The sequence below is a fragment of the Biomphalaria glabrata genome, chromosome 6 (assembly GCF_947242115.1).
Source record: "Biomphalaria glabrata chromosome 6, xgBioGlab47.1, whole genome shotgun sequence".
NCBI lineage: Eukaryota > Metazoa > Mollusca > Gastropoda > Planorbidae > Biomphalaria > Biomphalaria glabrata.
The window spans coordinates 14,500,193-14,520,968 of NC_074716.1; the positions used below are offsets into that span (position 1 = coordinate 14,500,193).

General features: G+C 37.2%; 1 protein-coding gene across 1 annotated transcript in view; it reads left to right on the forward strand.

Annotated features, from left to right (window-relative positions):
* Nucleotides 1–20,776, forward strand: part of LOC106052662 (uncharacterized) — a 106,331-nt gene that overhangs the window by 32,033 nt on the left and 53,522 nt on the right. Inside the window, exon 2 of the mRNA XM_013208090.2 lies at nt 9,187–9,546. Within this exon, the coding sequence (XP_013063544.1) occupies nt 9,346–9,546 (201 nt within the window). The 5' untranslated portion in view covers nt 9,187–9,345. The remainder of the gene's footprint in view (nt 1–9,186; nt 9,547–20,776) is intronic.

Genomic DNA, 20,776 nt, shown 5'->3' on the forward strand with positions numbered 1-20,776 from the left:
AGCAAAACGTTTCAACACTTTACCTTTGGAAAGCCATCGCACTTTATTGTGAAGAAGAAGGTCGGAATACTGAGTCTCCATTTCGTTTAAGAATTCTTTAAACTGACGATGATAGAGTGCTTTTGACAAGATGCTGTTAACAATCTTGATTACCAAATTCATGACCTCAACAACTTCGGCTGGAAATGTTTGGGCACAAAGCGCTTCTTGGTGTATAATGCAGTGAAACGTAAGAATTTCATGGTTTATTTTGCTGCGAAGAATCGTAGTAGCTCCTTTATTTTTTCCTGTCATACTGCTGGCTCCATCAGTTGCAATTGAAACAATTTTATTTAAATCAATCTTATTGTCTTTAAGGCATGTTTGCACGGCATTTGCTATATCTTCCCCTCTAGTTTGTCCCGAGAGCGGTAATAATCCTAGAAGTTCTTCTTTTGGACCTTGGGAAGACATATACCTGACAAAAAGGGCAACTTGTGCGGTGTCTTTTATGTCGCAAGACTCATCTATGGCAAGTGATAAGGCAGAAGAAAGTTGAATATCTTCCACCTGCATATATGTTACATTTGAAGACATTTTAGCTATTCTATCTTGTACTGTTTTAGCGGATAGTGGCAAATCTTTGATTCTTTTCAATATTTCAGGTTTGTTTTTGAAATCACGAAACAGTTCTTCAGATGCTTGTATGAAGCAATCTTTGACATACTCACCATCTGTGAATGGTTTGCCTTTTTTTTTTGCAATTTCAAGTGATACCGCAAAGCTTGCCAGATTAACATTACTTGTAGATTGAGTCCAGTTACTTAACATGAAACTTGATTGCTGTCTATGTTTTTGGAGCTCGTCAACAGCTTTTTTTCGTTCTTCGCCTGCTGGATATTTACTAGCAAACTGAGTATGTTTTTTATTGAAGTGTCTCTCTAAATTTGATTTCTTATTGTGTGCGAGTTTTTCATGGCAAATGAGGCAAATCGGAAGGCCATCTGAGTTGCAGATGAAAGCGAAAGACTCTGTCCAATCCAGATTAAATTCTCGATTCTCTTCTTCAGTAGTTCTTCTCTTTCTTTTTGTAGATGCCATGATTGCGGTAAATGAACAAAACAATTTTAATATCAATATATTTACCAAAGTCTCTTCTCTCCTTAAAACAGTTAATACTCTACAATCTTCCCATTTTCTTCTTTATCTAACTATCTAATTCTAAGCTATTGTTGAAGCTTATGGAAATTCCACAACCTTGTCCTAATTTTAAACTAACTTGTAATAAATTTAATCTACGACCTTGCTACCAGTTATTGTTCTAAAAATAAACCAGACAAAATTGTTTTCAAATATATGACCTTGAAGATAACTCAATTCTAACTCTTTTACTTGAAACAACAAACTCCACTTCACAGCCAAAGCACGTGGAGTAGACGCCAAATAGTCTTGTGTCGAAGGCCAAGTAAAACGTAATATAGAGAGCTTCCAACGGAAGGACGACAGTGACGACGCGTGTCACGGGGGAGGGGAGGGGTGGAAAGCGAGTACAAGTGGCTGAGAAATGTAATCGGTGCCAATTCATTGTTGATAGATAAAGAACGATTTTTTTTTTCGATAAAAATAAAATTTGCGTAAGGAACTAAAGAGCCGCAGCTTCCAGTCTAAAGAGCCGCATGTGGCTCGCGAGCCGCAGGTTGCCGACCCCGGGGCTAGGTAACGGTTCCTGGTTCTAATTCTTGAAAACCTTTCTAGTAAATGGTAAGGAGTTAGAAAAGATTATCTTCCCTTGGGCTTTCTTTTTTCCCTCGTGTTTATAGGTCAATTTATTAAACAAAAAAACAAACCATTAAAACTTTAATCCTCGTCACATGACCAGCTATTTAAAAAAAAAAAAATTTTCTACCACACGTCCGGGTAAGGGAGGACATGTCATTCTTTTTTGTGGTCACATCATACGTGCAGCATTCATTGGCCTAAGTGAAAGTAAACTTCAACCTTTCAGACATTGTGATCTGTTGGGCAGATTATATAAAGGTCATCTGTTTCTGCTAACGGTTAACGAGGGTGTCATGTGGCCAGCACAACGACCAATCTCCTTTACTTTTACCCAATTTATGTCGGGGACCCATTAGAGTTGGGTAAATTCAGAGACGAACTTAGATTCCAAAATTGAAAAGCCTAGTCTTCGCCAGGATTCGAACCCGGAACTCCTCGGTTCGGTAGCCAAGCGCTTTACCACTAAGCCACCGCGCCTCAATGGAATCCCAAAATTCACAATTCTAGTCTTCACCGAGATTTAAACCTAAGACCCGTCGGTTTGGAAGCCAAGCAGTTTACCATTGAGCCAACACTCCCCAGGCACTGGTCGTGAGTGTGAAGATTTATGGAGTGTACTCTTTTCATAACTTGATTGACATCCCATTTAGTCCTAGATCTCTTCGGATTTAAAATGGTGTATACTGTCATGCATAAAGTACTTCAAGACATGGGGTTTTAATGTCAACGGTGTCTACTGTTTGAACTGTAGGACGTACGGCACATTTAAATCATTGATAGAACAGAACGATGACACATTTTAGACAAGCTTCTTTGTGAGCAGACACTTCAAGCTATTCTTAGATAAAGTCTTGCTCCGAGAAATATGTGAAGTTTGTAGTGAAAACAAAAAAAGGTCCGGCCTTGACCCTTCTGCGGGAACTTACAATGATCCCCCTGTACCTCTAGCTACCTCAAGGAGCCCAAACATAAATGTTTTTGACCCATTGGGCTTTATAAGTAAAAAGTTGAGAAACATTGATTTAGTCATTTTTGACCTTTTTAATTGTTATCTTATAAATTACAGACTTTACTTCAAAGGAGAAGATTATTACGTCCTACCCAAAGTTTACCGAAGTCTAATCAATAAAGTATTAAGCTTACTTTTTATTGAGAATTGAATCTCCACCTCATCCGTGAAACTTAATCATTCCTTTTGGTCTTGTAGGCCTCTGGTAACTCTAACATTGTTTAGGACCTAGACAGTACCACACAAATGACACTATGTATTTTACAAATACTTTCACTGTTTCTGTGTTAAATAGAATGGGGAGCCAGGAATGAAAATCTAAATTGTATTTATTCTACCCATTAAATATCTTCTAGGTCTTTATACAATTCTCGATGTCAATCGACAATGGAAACGAAATTACCTCTAAGGGGCCCATCCCCGATGGCGTCAAAATAGTATGCTTAGTTGTACTAGTCCAAAGAAATTTTATAAAGTTTGGATAACCTCCTGGAGTCCTGGACATACCTCGGACCTACAACATCCACAAATTCAAACTATACAATGTATCAAAAAATAAAAGTTTCAAATAAATCCAATAATACCCAACGCATTTTTGTTACAAATAAAATTTTAAAATATTCTAGCGATTTTGTTCTATCGACAGCTGTTTTGTAATTGTGTTTTAGATCAAAATAAAATAACAAACTTTTAAAAGCTTAAGATTTTTTTTAAAACGAGAAACTTCAGTTTACAACATTGTATTCTAGCTTGATGAACTTTAAGATAGAGGATTCAACATTTGATAAAACAAAAGAAAGCCAAGTCTACAACTTATGTGGCAAATAATTTTTGTATATATGTAGAGCAGTGATGGCCAGAGGCATTGACGTCAAAAAGCAAACTACATTTTAAAAAAATTGGTCGAAAAAATCACTTCCAAAATAAGCTCCCCAAGATCATGCTGAATTATTTGCTAAGCACTTGGAGATCTCCCAGAGCACAAAACAAACATGGCGTGACAGACACTTCCGGCAAACTTCTCCTCGCCACTCCATCTCCCTTGATGTTTACGTTGCCTAGATCGGGACCACAATTATTTCTTCTTCCCGCTGGAGTTTGAAAATATTTTCTGCGATCTTAAATACACACTCTACTACATTCACATCTGTAGTGGGTGTGTGTGTGTGTGGTAGCGCTTTACAGAAGTTTATCTGAGTAGCTGGAGTGCGTACGTGTGCGTGTGTGGGTTTCAAGGCTGCGTTCTTCAGAACATTGCAATTTCGTTCTAAAGATAAAAATGCTGAATTTGTTTTTTATTTGTTTGTCAACAAGCTAACAAAGAAACAATGAAGAAAACAAAGAAAACTCGCTAAAAAATTCAACAAAGAAAGCACTCTGTCTGTCTGTCTCTCTCTGTCTCTCTCTCTGTTCTCTCTCACTCTCCATTTTCCAGATTCAAACTTTGGTCTGAAAAATTTCCGACCTAACAATAAAATATGTTTTATCTGAATTATTTGCCATTTCTGGACATCTCTTTTAGATCTATGTCCTCCTCCCTTCGAGACTCCCACCTCTCCAAACGGTCCACATGGTAGGACTTTATAGCGTCTTGCCAAAACATCACTAATGATTCAGAAAGAATTTTTCTGACGTCATAAAATACAATTATATATATATTATAGCAGTGGCCTGCTGTTCTTGTACACTCAGGACTAGGCTGGCGCCCTAAGAGTCGGACACAATCTCTTTCTTTTTTTTAACAATATTTTATATATCAACATCAAGAGGTTTAGAAATGGTGAGAATTGAGTCATGCCTTCTTTCAACTGTAGACTGCAGCGCTGGCTCGCTGAAAACTTGGGGGGACTAAATGTAACATTCGTTGAGGATTTCTCTACTCGGTAGATTACGTTTGCCCAGAATGCATTAGCACAGAGTCACGGTGTCAATATGTACCAAGTTAATACAAGTTAATAAGTGCGACACTTCTAATAAAGAGGGTTGGTCAATATCTCCAACTTAAGTATATTAGTGCATTAGCTTGTCAAGTGAGGGTACTTAAGATTAACTGAAAAGAAAATAATTTTGTAAATTTCACTGAACAAGGCGTTATCGAGTTTTTCTCTCACAATTTACTGAAGACTATCTGCCAAGGTTTCCTCTGTTACAGAGCTTTTGTTACTAAATAACAGGCTATAGAGTTCTTTCCAGTGTTAGTTAGAATATCCACCATACTAGATAGTAGAGTGGAGCCATTGAAACCATCGGAAGATCTTAGTGGCGATATGGTGTGGTACATTGTCCTAGGGCTTTTTGAGATCAACCTGAGTATGTCCCTGAATTGGAGGATATAGTTTTAAATAAAATTAATAAAAATATTTTTAGCAGACTTTTTAGAGCTTCGATTTATGGGGCAGATAACTAGGGTGGCCAGCACAACGACTAACAGAGTTACTTCCCCAAACGTATGTCCGGCACGAGTAAGAGTTCTTATCTTATCTTATGAAATGCAGACGTTACTTCAAAAAAAGAAGATGATTACGTCCTACCTGTGTTCCTTGGTCAATCTAGACATGCATGTTAATCAATGACTTAAATTCTGCCAAGTTATTAGTTTTCCTGTCGGACTCAGGCAACCCATTCAATGCTCTAACAGTACTAGGGTAAACTCAGAGGCGTCTCAATAATCTCTAGGTTCAAAATTCCAATCTTCGCAAAGATTCAAACTCGTGACCCCTTCTGTACGTTCTTGATAGCGTTGAAAGTAGCGTCAACAGTTAATGATTGATTCGGGTTGCTATGGTAACTCACAAGAGTTGTTTTTTTCCCCCAAGAAATTTTAAAAATTATTTTCTTATTTGGACGAGAAAAGTTTTCAGGCTTAGATTTTAACTTCAGTCTTCTTTAGTTAGTTCCTGGTGACCTTCTGGTCGATACATTCAGACAGAGCCAGTCTACACTTTGATATAGATCTACTTTTAATTTCTTGTGTCACACAAGCTCTGGAACGGAAACGGTAGGACTTCTCTTTCACCCGTCTACAGGAAGTAGAGTCTCTCCCCCACCCCCCTTTTTTCACAGACACCTTCTCCTTCCAGATAATAAACACGTAATGAACTGCTTCCTAAAGTAACATATTTAGTGTTACTTTTTAAAAGGCGTTTTTTTTTTAAAATAGTTGGGTACATTTTCATAGTTACGTCTGTTTTGGGGGTGAGCTGTTAGTGAGGGCGATGACTATTTAATAGTAGGGCACATACAACATTTGGTCGGAAATGTAGTAAGTGTATCTTAGTTTTATTATTCACAATGATCTGATATAAACGTTTCACATGTACATTTTGAGTGAGTCTGATGTGAGTGTAGATTTTAGTTTCCTATAGTTGTAATGTTTTGTTTGGTGTAATGCACACATTGTAAGACAATTTTTCTTATGGATAATAAAGATTATTATTATTATTATTATGTTAGATACGAACGAGTATTCATTCTCTGGCATTGCCAGGGTCGAGTTTCGTCAAAGAGAAACAATATTCATTGTAGTCTCTTTATCAGTATCCACTGAGGAATTTTCTGGCGATGTGGCAGGTCTGCAGCAGTACCGCCCTCTGACAGGCAACGAGAATGTTCCTATGAATGTTGAGGGTCTTGAAGCTATCTGTGAAGTCAATTGTCATAATCACCTCGGTTGATATAACAATGGGGTATATTGTTATTTTAGATAACTTCTATAAACGCTTAATCTCCAAGCCTAGGTTGCCATATTTTCTTTGTTTTTCTATCTCAGTTTTTCTTAAATAAAGAGCCTGTGTCAATAATGGTAGCGGTTTTTTTCTTTTTATCAATAAACAGCAAATTAGATTAAGATTATTTTTATTATTATTATTAAGACTTAATGCACTCTTAGATCGTCAATTTCATTTATTTAACTTTATTTTTAAAGTTCCTTCTTTTATTGCCAGTGAAAATGTTAAAGGACGGTAGAAGTGGGAAGGGTGGTCGAGAGGCTTGGTATGAAGTAGTGCTAGATAAGAGCTATAATTGAATATTTGTAACATAAAGAGAATAACGTAGATGAATTACATACACTAAAGTAAGACTTTCTTGAGTGAGTTCAAGATAAACCAACTGAATAGACTTAATTGCAGATGTCGACATAAAAATAATTCTCAGGGTTTAAGCCTAGACAGTCGAAATATGTCGACTACCTTCTCTATACGGACAACAGTCGACAAGTGACCAAGAAAACTGTTGATACTTCTTTCCGTAAATTACCAAATTATTTTTTTTTTAATTTTAATATATTTAAAGTTGTAAAATGAAGATCTGGTCTTTTTTATTTAAATGTATGTTTTAATGTTTTTCTTGTTAAACATCTTGCCACGTGATTTTTTTTTTGACGTCATGCTTTTTGATTTCCACCAACTTCCATTTCTAGAGACACCCTGAGAGTTACTTACGACCAGAGAGTTGTCTATGGGCTTAGGATAACATTGAAATGAAAAAATACTTTTTATTTTTGATATTTATTTTGTCTTTTTCTGAACTACAATGTCTGCTGCGCCAAGCAGCCGAATAGTCGGGTAACCGGGAAGTAGGGTAACCGGGTAGTTGGGTAACCGGGAAGTAGGGTAACCGGGTAGTTAGGTAACCGGGAAGTAGGGTAACCGGGTAGTTAGGTAACCGGGAAGTAGGGTAACCGGGTAGTTAGGTAACCGGAAAGTAGGGTAACCGGGTAGTTAGGTAACCGGGAAGTAGGTTACTAAGGCTTACCGGGAAGTCTGATAATCACTTGTCATGCTCAAGGGACTCCCTGGTAATTTCTCTTCTCGTTTTTTTTTTCCAGCTTATTGAAAAAAACAATAAAGTGATGATCTCACAACATCTGCTATGATTGCTAATTACACAATTCCCGTGCATCCAACTATTCAAGCCTTTGTTGTGTAATTAGTACAAAGCCCCTAGACTTACGTCACCCGTTTGTATTTCTGTGTGTGCAGAACTGAGGCGTTGTCTCGCCAATCAGCATACAGCACGAGCCTCCCTCGAGACTTGCACGTGAAAGACAATATGGAATTAATTAGATAATAACGTCCGATGGAGCCTGCAATACGTAACAATGCAGCCACGCTAATTATCTCCCTCTTCCAATGCTCTGTATCCTGTTATGCTTGTACAGAAACGCCGGTTATTGTTTTGTCTTGTGTCATTCAGAAACGGAGTGACAGTTTTGTTTGGGGGGGGGGGGAAGAAACTTCTCTTGTTTGTTTACCTTATTGCTAACATGGAGGAACAGTTTAGATGTAAAATCTAATGTATTAGTGGATATTTGGTGTGGACCTTCGATTGCTCCCCCTTTTTGTGTTTTTTTCCCTATATGACTGTATGAACGTAATAAAAAAAAAACAACTTTCTGTCATTGAAACTAATACTAACGGAACTCTCGGCCTAGCTTCCCTGCAGATTTGTTTCAATGTGAGCGAGTGAGCTGTGTGTGTGTGGGTTCAGTTTGAAATGAATACCTGTCCATAGACTGTTATGTAAGGGTGACTCCTAAGGCATGCTTGAAATGGCTTGAAATAAAAGAGAAGTTCACACAAAGTATTTCAGATATGCACTTGTATTCAAAGAAATGTTTGAAATCCTCATTGTCAAAGACTTTCAGAACTGAAGATTTTGTTTTAGTCACGTGACAAATACAGCACACTAATACATTGTTTCTTTTTTTTATTTCATCTATAGCAAGTGTGGAATGCATCTGGAAAGTATCTAAATAAAAACGACATTACTAGACACACAAAACAACTTATATATTATTTAATAACAGCACTGTTTCAAAATGGAAGTTGATATTGAAAAAAAAATATTGTCCTGGGCCACCAGTGACTAAACTCCGGCATTAGTAGTCGTCACTATAGATAAAATACCTTCACTTTGCCTCCTCCACGTACAATCAAACCTCCTTCATTCAACACTTGAAAATATTCAATAGTTTTAGATTATAAAGGATAAAAAAGCATTGATTTGCTTTCTCACTAGAATTGATACAACTGGAGAGGGCAATAATGTTGAGATAGCCCAACGCCAGACTTTCTTCTAGAATGTCCCTAAACTGTCGTCAAAGCCTCTCGATAGGATCTTCTTTTGAGAACAATAGTGAAATGTTATATACAAAGAAGATGCAGTGTAAAATACTATCATTCAAGTGTAGGGTTAAACAATAAAACTAACATTACTTCCAATTTTGTTAGACTGTAGTATATACAACAGTGACAAGGGGGAGCAATCCAAATGTATGTCTTCGCATTATCTTATCAATTGGTAGATGCAGAAATGATTTAAATATGTTGCAGAGATTAAATAAAATAAACTTTGTTTTTATTTTTTTATTTATTCATTTTTTTTAATGTATGTTTCATTTTTATTTTTATTAACAGATCCACGACATGTTTCAGTAAGTAGAGATAACATAACAAACAACTACAAGCATAAGTCGTAATGAACTGGTTGTCTCCCATTGTTAATGCATCTGATTCTTAAAGCCCCGCAGGGGTGGCGCTGCTACAGGATCAACAAAAGTGACCTTGGCCAGACTAATGACCAAGTCCAGATGCCCTAAGGTCACCGCAGAGTGCTCCGTACTCTATTACACTCTCCACGTTCACGACGTCATGAGATGCCCTTTCCCGCGCTATGACGTCACTGAAGCCATCCTGACCTACGTCATCGCCGGGGCCTCCTTCATGCTGGGCTATACTATGGACTATACAACGTCACACGAGCGGAGTCTTGACTCGGTAAGTAAAGGACATGACCAGTGTTTAAGATATGGAGATGACCACGCAAGCACCTAACTCTACAACACAACTCTTGTTAGAAAAACCCACAAAAAAAACAACTGGAAATGTATATATATATATATACATAATGAAATACATACATAATCACTCACTGACCATCAAGAAATCACTGAAACCACGCTACGCAGTATTGTAGATATATTTCTTTTACATCTTCTTGATCAAAGAAATGTGTGAAACATCGCTAACTTTCTATTGTACCTTTGTATTTAATGTTCGGTCTTTCCCTTAGTTGGCCGCAGTCTCTATCACCTTCTGCACCCCTTAGTTGGCCGCAGTCTCTATCACCTTCTGCATCCCTTAGTCCAGTGTTTCCCAAACTGTGTTCTGCTCAACCCTAGTATTCCGCGAGGCTTTAGTCTGTTGGACCGTTGGGGCACAACTCAAGATCTGTAAACCATCTTTCTCCATTCCAATTTGTCCTTCGCCTTGGATAGATTTTCATTTCCTGACAGTCGAAAAAGCTTAGAAGTTTAAATAGACATTTGCAAAAGAAATGCAAAATAAATAAATACAATAAAATAAATATCGTTCATTTTTAAAATACAATAAGTGAAAGAAATGAACATAATGTATCACTATCACACCGAGACCATTTGATACATCCCATGCTCTGAGCTGCGGGTACACCAGAAACTGAGCTCTGTACAGTTAGTCGTCGTAGATGAAAATCTCCAATTAAGTGTGGGTGGGGGAGAAATGGTAAAAGATTAAATATGATTTACAATCACGTCAATATGAATAAGCTTATTTTATAGTGGATGGGGGACAGAGAAGGGAAAATAATCCATTAATAATAACACTACTCTTCTCTGTTGTAACCATATGGCCCCCAAAGGGGCCTCAAAATCTATGATTAGGGTCAAAGGCTGAAAAGAATGGAAATGTTCAGGGAGGTGGATTTCATGGAACAGAGGTTGGGGACATTTAACAAAAAAATGTTTTGGTTTAACAAGATTAATACAATTACAATGATAACGCGTGTATGTCAATCGAATAAAGGATTAAATCGTTTGCAATCAAAGATCGTATTAGAAGTAATCTGTCTACATTGTTTGTATGCATTTGAAACAACTTAACAAAAATTAATTTAAATTCATCGATAGTGTTGAATGTTTTAAGGCATAACGCGTATTCCAGTAAATATAATTGTTACATAAGTCCAAGAAGAGAACATCACACTATGTCTATCACGCCTAGACCAGTCGTTATAAAAAGACTGAACACTGACCAGCAACGTCACAACCTGTGGGCAGTTTAGACCAATAGCAATGGCCCTTGGTCTCCACAGGTCAGTGTCCAGGCCTTCCATGTCGTTTGGTCTCGACCACACACTTGGTAACACAGCAATGCGACATGAGAAGTATTAGCTCCTCTCGGGACACAAAATGACAGAAAATCTCAAGATGAACAAATAAATGACAGCACTTATATTTTTCATGAAAATTATATATATATATAATAAGAGGATCTAATTGAATAAATATAAATATATGTATACAAATAAGTGATGGCGTCAATTAAATTTTAATGATGAAAAGATAATTGGTCTCCCACTTGCTACAACATTGATTAGCAATCCAATCATTAGACAAATTGATGTAAACTTAAACTATTGTTTCAGACCGAGTGTGTGTACGTCTCTGTGTGTATGTGTGTGTGTGTGTCTTTTGTTTTGGAGAAAAAGAAACAGAACAGTTCAACGTCCATATAATAATGTATTGCGAGAGAAACAAATTTACAAAGTTATTGATTTTTTCAAAATAAGTAGGAACTTCTTCTTTAAAAAAATCAAATATTTAAAATCTTTTTATTCTTGGATACAGAAACGCATTTAATTCTAAAGGAAAACCTTTCTAATGAATTGAGAGGTATAAGGTATCCAAAACATTGGCACTATTGCGATGAGTAGAAAATATTCGATAGTGTCATTCTGGGATATGAATGTAACCAAGCCAAGAAATAAACACCAACATTTGTAGATTTCCGGTGGGGGGGCTTCGTCACGAAAAAATAAAGAAATCTGATCTGAGGCAGAGGATAGTGGTCAAACAAAATCTAACACGCCGCCTACATTTCAATAATTCATCCACCATTTTTTGCAATCATTACATGAGGATAGGAGTAGATGTTCTAGTGATATAAGTGTTTTCTTTACGATGATTCCATCCACTGGTCCCGGAGCCGGTGGATTATTTAAAAATTGTCTATTATCTTTATTTACCAGAAACTGCAATGTTTTTGAAAGGTTTTTTTTATTTGCATGTATTAATTTTTTTTTTATTTGTGAAAACCTGAGGTTAGAGTTCACTGATTTTCTTAGCAAGTTCAAGTTTCTTTTACTTGTGAATTTGTCCTGGCATTCAGAATAAGAAAATTGAGTTTCTAGTCTTTATGAGTGCTATAAGCCACCTGTTTTTACAAAGCTTATCTCAACTCAGTCTGTCTGTCTGTCTGGTAAAAAGTTTGTACACGTTATTTCTTCGACATCAAACCTCTAATCAAGCTGAAATGTTGCACAATTATTTCTGTATTTAACAACACAAGAATCAATTACAAAAAAAAAAAATTAGTAATTAATTGGTAATTAATTATTTTGTTTGGTATCTAAAAAAGAGAAAACCATTGTACTTGACTGAAGTGGTGGTATAAGCTGAATTAGTCCCCTTTAAAGGTCGCCGCTTTAAAGTAAGTTTGAAACAAATAATACATAACTATACAATCTTCTTTAATCATACGCACCTCACTAGCAGAGTGGTTAGATTGTCGGCTTGAGGAGGCGTGAGAGGCTAGATCTAGCAGGATAAACCTAATTTTCTTTTAGTTGACGAGTTTCTTGGGCGCAAGTGCTTGTCTGCTTCGTTTGTTTTAGCCAGACATCTGTCTTGTTATTATTATTTCTGACCTGTCGGATAACCAAAGTGAACTTTAATGGGCCCAAGCCAAGACCTCATCATTAGATCACCTCAGTACTGTCAGATAACAAAAGTAAACTTCTATTGGCCCGAGCCAAGACCAATCACCTGAGTCCTCTAATTATGAGCCATGACTGTCTAATCGCTTGAGCAAAGAATTGTCTGAAGTTGCACAGAAAATCATCCTTAGTTTGTATCAACCCTAGAACATTGAGTCCTCCTCTCAAGTCATGGGATCGAAAAAAAAAATGACGTCAAATATAGGAGAGAGAGAGAGAGAGAGAGAGAGTCCCATTTTTGAAAACACGAGTCTCCATTTTCACGGTCCACGTCTGCTAAATAGTTTCTCGTGTCCCGCCTCTTGGCAAGTCTCAGCATCATCTGACCTGAGAGGCTGATAAAAAAAAATAACGTGTGGGCAGAAGAGTTGTCTCCCTTAGAATAAAATAGAGCTCTTCCGAAAAGTGAAAGAAAGTCTATCCCATGATTCTCTTTACTCACGTGTGCGCGCATAAACACACAAACCCACACACACATACTCTCTTTCACACACACGCAAAAAAAAACCCGCTCCTACTCATACACAAGAACTATAATTCTACCAAGGTAGAGAATTGCGGTTTCGAGTTTCCACCAATCTCGTCTTAGTTACCTCCCGTAATTCCTTTGATAACCGTATTTAATGTTCTCTGTGCCAATTAGTCTCATGTTTTGCTAAATACTCCCCACAGACACACACGAGTATATCATTTTGGTCGGCTATTTCAAAACCTCACGGAAAGGTTAAAGCCGAGATACCTTTCCTAATGTCAATCAAACATGAACTGACATAATCCGTTTGACTGTGTGTGAGTGTGTGTGTGGGGGGGGGGCTTGAGTTCGTATCCCGAAATGGACCAAGGAGATTTCATTCGATATTTAACTCGAGCTGAGTGATAGTTGAGCGCCTTAAGACATCTTGGAAATCTTCTCTTAAGTACACCCTACCCTCCACATGTCCACAGAAGACATTAGAATAAAGCAAACGAGGTGGGGTAGGGGGAGTTGCATTTTAAACAAGCAATAATAATATTAATAATAATAATAAGATGAAGCCAATAAATAGTCCTTTTGGGCAACCAGACTATAACTAATTAGCATTAATAACCGAACCGTGACGTGTAGAGGCGGCAAGCTGCTGTTTAATGTCAGAGGCCTGACAATGGTGTCCCAATACTCTTAAGCGCTGAACATTTCCTGGTATTACAGTTTGACTGGCTTTGACCTAAATTTTCAGATTTCCCCTTGTTGCTTAAAACAACATCATCCAGAAATCGAATAGAATCTTTCATTTCTTCTTGACTGGTATAAGTTGAATTAGTCCACTTTATAGGTTGCCGCTTTAAAGTAAGTTTGAAACAAACAATACATAACTCTACAATCTTCTATAATCATAAGAACTTCACTAGCAGAGTGGTTATTATGTTGGCTTGAGGAGGCGTGAGACATGAGTTTAAATTCAGGTCGTTGCCCCCTTCCTTTTTTTTTTTGCACATATTGTTTTGTACATATACTTTTCTGTTTGCTTTCTTGTTGTCCTCCTAGGACTTTGTCCCCTTTTATTACTTACTTTGTGTCTGCGGGTCTCTGGTCATCCTTTTTGTGCAGTCTGCTGTATGGTGACAATAAGATCTATACTCATGGATTAGACTTTATTTTAAAAAAAAGTATCATAATTTGTTATATGAATCATGGGATTGGATCATGAATATTCAACCAAATCTGTAATCTGTATGAACCCAAGACCAATGCCTTTAACACACACACATAACAAATCAGTTTGAAAACTATTTCGAACAGCCTTGACATCTAACACCATTTCTCCTGCATTCGTAACGTCATTCCATCAAGGGAAGTAATCGAATTCAACAGATAAGTAAAAATTCTTCTTCTTTCTCAAATTTACTTAAAACGCGAATGTCGTTGTCAGCATGAGTTTACATCATCTTACAGCAAGAGTGAAATAGACTTCATCAAACAGAGGACCCTGACAGCAGCAACTCTTCAATTGACGAACACGAGAACTCAAGAGGAAGTGGGCCAACGGAAAACGTTCGTAGTGGCTTCCCTTTCTTTGCCGTCTGCTATGAAAGTGAGCACATGTAAAGAAATGCTTTCAAAAGTGTCTGTGGGTTAGAACACATGAATAGGATATTGAGAGACGTTGAGGGATAAATTATGGGTTCGTCGGACTAGGATCTTTATTTTTTTGTATATTTTCGTGTGTGAAGAAAATAACGCTATCGTGTTTATTGCAAATGCGCAAGATTTCAATTTCCGGCCGAAAATTATTTCCGATGTAACGAATTTCACACGTCGTTGAATTGCGGAGATTTTTTTCAGTTAAAAGAAAGAAGACACGCAAATATTGTTCGCGTTTGATTGCTGGGTGGATAGAGGGATGGGGGATATGTCGGGAGGGGTAGAGGAGGAGAATTATTTCATATCCCCGTTGTTATCCCTCTGGATTGCTTTGGCTTATACGCCGAGATTGCAACTGTAAACACAATTATAGTTTCAATTTTGGCCCGCCATGTTTTATTCAGACTACGTCACATCGCCATTTGAATGAAGTTCGTGTCTTACATTCGCTGCTGTACGTGTGTTAAGATTCAAGCAGACATTTTTTTTTTGGACCCTTTTTTAAATGTATCATTTTGTTGGGAAATCTTTCATACTTTCAAATGAAATAGGCTACATATGTAATTTATCAGATTTACTTGACCAGACACGTATTACTACTGTTTACACTAAATGCATGTCAGGAAAATAGGAACTAATTACTGTAGAGTTGGGTGGACTCAATGGCGCCCTAAAAAAAATACCGAAATTCAAAATCCCAAGATCAGGGACCCAAGGTTCGGAAGGCAAGCGCTTAACAACTCAGCCACCTCGCCCCACCCCCAATATAATTGTTACATACCCCTAATACATCTTTTATATACATCCCTAGTGCTACTGTTCTAATAGTACTTAATACACATGCTTCACTAACAGAAAAATCGTCTCGATTGAGTGATAAAGATCTAAGCTTTCGAACTTAATTTATTTTCAAACCTCTTAGTCACCACACCCATATACACTTGTTACATACCCATAATTCAGCTGTCACATATCCTTATATATGAGTGATACTAATCTGAACTTTACAAACTTTATTTTAACAAAGAACAAAACTGTAAACTGCTATTTAAAAAAAAATAATCCCCTCCTTTACTTGGTAGAGCCTCTCTCTTTTTTATCACTATTAAAAGTAATTTTTTAAAGTGCATTTTTATGAAAAAAATTAAAAAAAAGATTCACATTGAGAAAATAAAAAGTAAAAGTTTTACCAGAAAATTGCAAGCTGCAAATACCATGAAATCAATTTTTTTCACTTTTTTTTTACATTTTTATTTTAGATCTAAACCTGACCGACACAAAAACTAGAGATCAACGTACGGTAGAGAACTAATTCTAATACGTTTTTCAACGCAAACTGTTTGTTGTTTGTGGGCGCGGTGGCTGGGTAGTTAAGTGCTTGGCTTCCAAGCCTGATGTCCTGACTTCGAATCTCTGCGAAAACTGAGTTTTGAATTTTGGGATTTTTGGGTCGCCCCTGAGTCCACCCAGCTGTAATGGACACCTGAATTTAGTAAAGGCGATTGGTCGTTGTACTGGCCACTCGACACCCTGCTCGTTGACCAACTGCCCAATAGATCACTAGCTCTGAAATGGCAAAGTTAACATTTTAATTTAACAGTTTCTTGTTTACATTTCAATGATTCCTCTTCAATTATTAGAATTCACAGATTCATTATGCTACTAAAGCGTCAGTATTTTAGTTGTGTGAATTGTCTAAGATTTAAAAACAAAAAGCCCAAAGGAAGGAGGTTCAGGGGAGGCACTAGAGTAGGGCGAAGGAGAAACTGGAATAGGGAGAAGTGAGAAGGGAGACACAAAAGTTCAACCCAGCAGCGGGTCTTCAGACCGACTTATTTCTCACGCTACCGTCTGCTTCGACTGGAATCTGGAGATTAATTATCCTTGCTACGTGATGTCTCCACTCCCTGGCAGGCTGACCATTCAGCCTGAAGCATTAACGGTCAATTCTGACGGGTCACACAAAGTCACCATGGAGTAATACAGTCTTTGTGAGGTCTAGGAGGAGACCAATATTGCTTGTCTTTCTTTTTATATAGATTTTATGTTTTAAGCTTTCAAAAATCTTGTTGAAAAGTAGAAGACGTTAAGAATGTTTTATAATTCACATTACTTTGTTTTCTATCTATCTATCTATCTATCTATCTATCTATCTATCTATCTATCTATCTATCTATCTATCTATCTATCTATCTATCTATTTATCTATCTATTTATCTATTTATCTATCTGTCTGTCTGTCTGTCTGCCTGTCTATCTGTTTGTCTGTCTGTGTTGTTCATTTAAAATTCACGCCCAAACAGATCACTTGGTCACGTTGTAGGTTTGAATTGTAAAAAAAGATGACGTCAAAACATAGTTTAAGCCCAAGAGCTGACAGGAGAGGGGGCAGTACCGTGACCTCCGTGAATGTCGAAGGCGCCGGCAGTACTCAGGTTTGAATCTCACCAATGTTGAGACGTCATGAAAGAAAGTCATTCTTGCAGCTCTTCTATATGTAATATATTGAGACAATGTAGATCAGTGGCGTAATCGTTGAGTGCAAGCGGGCAGCACCATGTGACACTCACCAGAGAGTGATACCCTCGTTGAAAAAAGAATGCACCCTTTCAAAGCCATACAACTTTTAATAAAATAAGAGACGTATGCACATTTAATATAAAAACACAACAAGACACGCAGGGACCCATTGTTTTACACATGTCCATGAAGCTACGTGCGTACAAAAAGGGATGGTCATGGTAACGGGTTTTTGTAAGTTATATTTATGTTGTAGATATTCCATTTGTGAGTAGCCTATTTTTTATGAAAGTAGTTAGCAAAGATCTATTCAGACTATTCCAGCAGGAAAATGTTTGGCTTCTAGGGCTATACCCTGGACTGGGCAAGTTTACAGCACTCCCCTAGACTGTAGCTGACTGAGGGAGCTATGAATGTAACATTTTCCGTCTAGTGTGGTGTCACTAGTAAAGGTTTGAAAAATTCTTACATAAAGTAAAACTGTTTTCTGTAATAACTATCGAAAAAAATGTCAAAAGCAATGAAATATTAAAATAAAATCGACACTTGTTTTTGCAGATGTATAGCAATTCTCTAATGTTCTTGTTAATTTATTTTGCCGGGTGGGAAATATTTTTTGTATGTGTGTGACACCCTGAGCTAACCGCACCGGGTGACACCGACGCTAGTGACGCCACTGATGTAGACTAGTTTCTCACCTCAATCATCCTCGGGTTTGGATGTAACTCTGTGAAGTGAGATAAATAGCTCAAACTATAATCGCTAATCATCACATCACACTTAAGACAGTCCTAAATAATTCACTCATTCAATTGGATCCTTAGTCGGAGATTGGCCACTAGTTGAAGTTATCAATTACTCAAACATTCTATTCTGTACAAATATTTGTAGCCAGTATTCGATAAGTGAAACTCTTCTTTACATTTTACAGTATTGAAATTCATAACATTATTTCGACTCATGTAACCATGTAACAATATACGAATTCTTAATGAAAGCAACAAGTACATATTTAAACAATGTTTCACTAACTAATTGTAAAGTTCATAAATATAAAGCCGAAGGAAACTTCCAGATATTTTGACCAACCACAGAAACTAGCTAGTCTGGGGTTTCAATTGTTAAGATACTCTTAAATTAAAGGCCTAATAATCTTGCCAGAAAGTTCTTTTCAATTTTTTTTTTACCAATGATCTTCATGTCACGGAGAGTAAATATTGAAGTTCTGAAGCCAGACGGCTTAGACATTGAAATTATTTTTTTAAGGAAGGAAATATTTAGTTGACAATAATTCTTTCCCCTGGGCCAAGTTTTAGAAAGACTATGTAGGAAAATATCACATCCTACTGGTAATATAGAAACAAAACATTTTTCTTAAGCTATATGGCCTACAAGATATGACGTGCACAAGGTATCGGTGTGGTATTTGCAATAGAGATTGTCTAGGCCTCCAGACCAACTTAAATTTTACAAGGTAATATTTTGAAATATTATAACGGTCGAAACAGAGTTTTCCATATGTGGCAAATATAGCTAGTTATTATTTTCCACTAAGATATACATAAATATAAAATTTCTAGGAAAGTCGATAGAGCCGTTTTTTTTAGATTCGTGTCCACCCGCCTTTTTCTAAAAGCAAATAGTGGCTGTCATTTATGCTGTCAGCTTTCTCTCACTCTCTCTCTCTCTCTCTCTAACTTTTTTAGCTTTCTCTCTCTCTCTCTCTCTCTCTCTGACTTTGTTCCTTTATTCATTTATCACATCCATGATCAAGAGAGATTGTCATGGTTCTTGCATCGCACTGCACAGTAATAAGCATTTACAACATGTGTTCAAAGCGCATGCATATGATGGTATAGGGATATTTAATCGATTTCATATAGACAACTGGTCATTTCATTGCAAGAATGGAAGGATCAGCTCAGTGACAGATAATACAATTATGTTGAAAAAGTTGATCTAGATAAATTATATGTGTCAGCTTGCATATTTTCAGTTACTTTTGGCTTTATTGTAAGCTAAATGGCGAAACTTTTAAAGCAAATCCTATAAGCAAAAAAAAAAAAAAAAGCAATAAAGTGTAGCCGTTAAGAAAATAAAGAAACGTATTTCTCTAAAAAGTTAACCACTTCTGACGTTGGCGCTAAAATCCCCATTGGAGAATTGTGCAACACTTTATGTAATATATTATTTAGAAAAAACACAATTTTCTATTAGTTTATGAAGTACCAGGCTGAAACTTTTTGGACAGTTTTCATAAAGATTCCATATGTTACTAATGTATTAATTTATTAATGTGCAATGTTTATAAAAAAAATACATTCATTGCAACCATGCATATGGAAGAATACAAGTGGTTTATTTATTTACTTTCTTGTGTTGGCAGCAGTGATGCTTTCATTATGGCGTCCTTGACATTGTCTAGTTAGTTCAATTTCTCTCGTAATCTTCCCGCGTTTATTTTCTTTTGTTTTTGTCTTTAGGTTCCGTTACATCCCCACTACGGCTCATCGTGTCGTTTTGTCTTTAGGTTCCATTACATCACCACTACGGCTCCTCGTGTCGTTTTGTCTTTAGGTTCCATTACATCACCACTACGGCTCCTCGTGTCGTTTTGTCTTTAGGTTCCATTACATCCCCACTACGGCTCCTCGTGTCGTTTTGTCTTTAGGTTCCATTACATCACCACTACGGCTCCTCGTGTCGTTTTGTCTTTAGGTTCCATTACATCACCACTACGGCTCCTCGTGTCGTTTTGTCTTCCGTTTTCTTTTTGACTGTATTTCATCGCTTCAGGGAGTTAAACCGGGGATAAAACTCAAAAATGTAAACAAAGAGATTATCATCATTTGTACATTGACTTTCGGCAATACCAATAGCATTATATCATTTATAGAGAAGAAAATCGTTTCAAAATTGATTGCAGCAAACAAAAGGCGTCATGATGATTTCCCCTTACTGCGCAAACTGAATGGTTGAAAAGGACAGAAAGAGATACTCAGGAGTAAAATGGCGATTAGAGAATTAAAGAAATAGTAAAGAATAAAAAAAAAACGTAACGCGAGGCATTGAATCTTATGCAAGTATATCGTGTCGTTGTCAGCGTCACCCAGTGAGACTTGACCATGTTGTGAGCACACCTTTTGTTATGGAGTGGATGTGCGTGTATGATGTAACCACGAGGAAAGGAGAGCGGGTGTGTTTGGTTGTGTAGGCTGAAGAGTTTCTGATGAAATCACGAGATGGTCTGTCGTAATTCAAAAAGGACTGGGGAGAAAGTTGAAGAGGAGACTAGCTAGGCACGTGAGACAAAAAGGGGGGGGGGGTGTATTTGTAATGTGTTCAACCCAATCATGAGAAGGGTTTCGGGAGTCAACCCTGAGGAAAAACCTTAGGCAGTTTGCAGAACACAATGCTACACCCTCGCAGAGCCTGCAACGCCGCTGACCCCGTTGAGATGCCCAAAAGGTTCGAAAGAAAACAATTCCTTTTTATGAACCTTTGACCCTGGAAAGAATTTTATCACGTGGCCAGGATGAAGGAATGGCTCT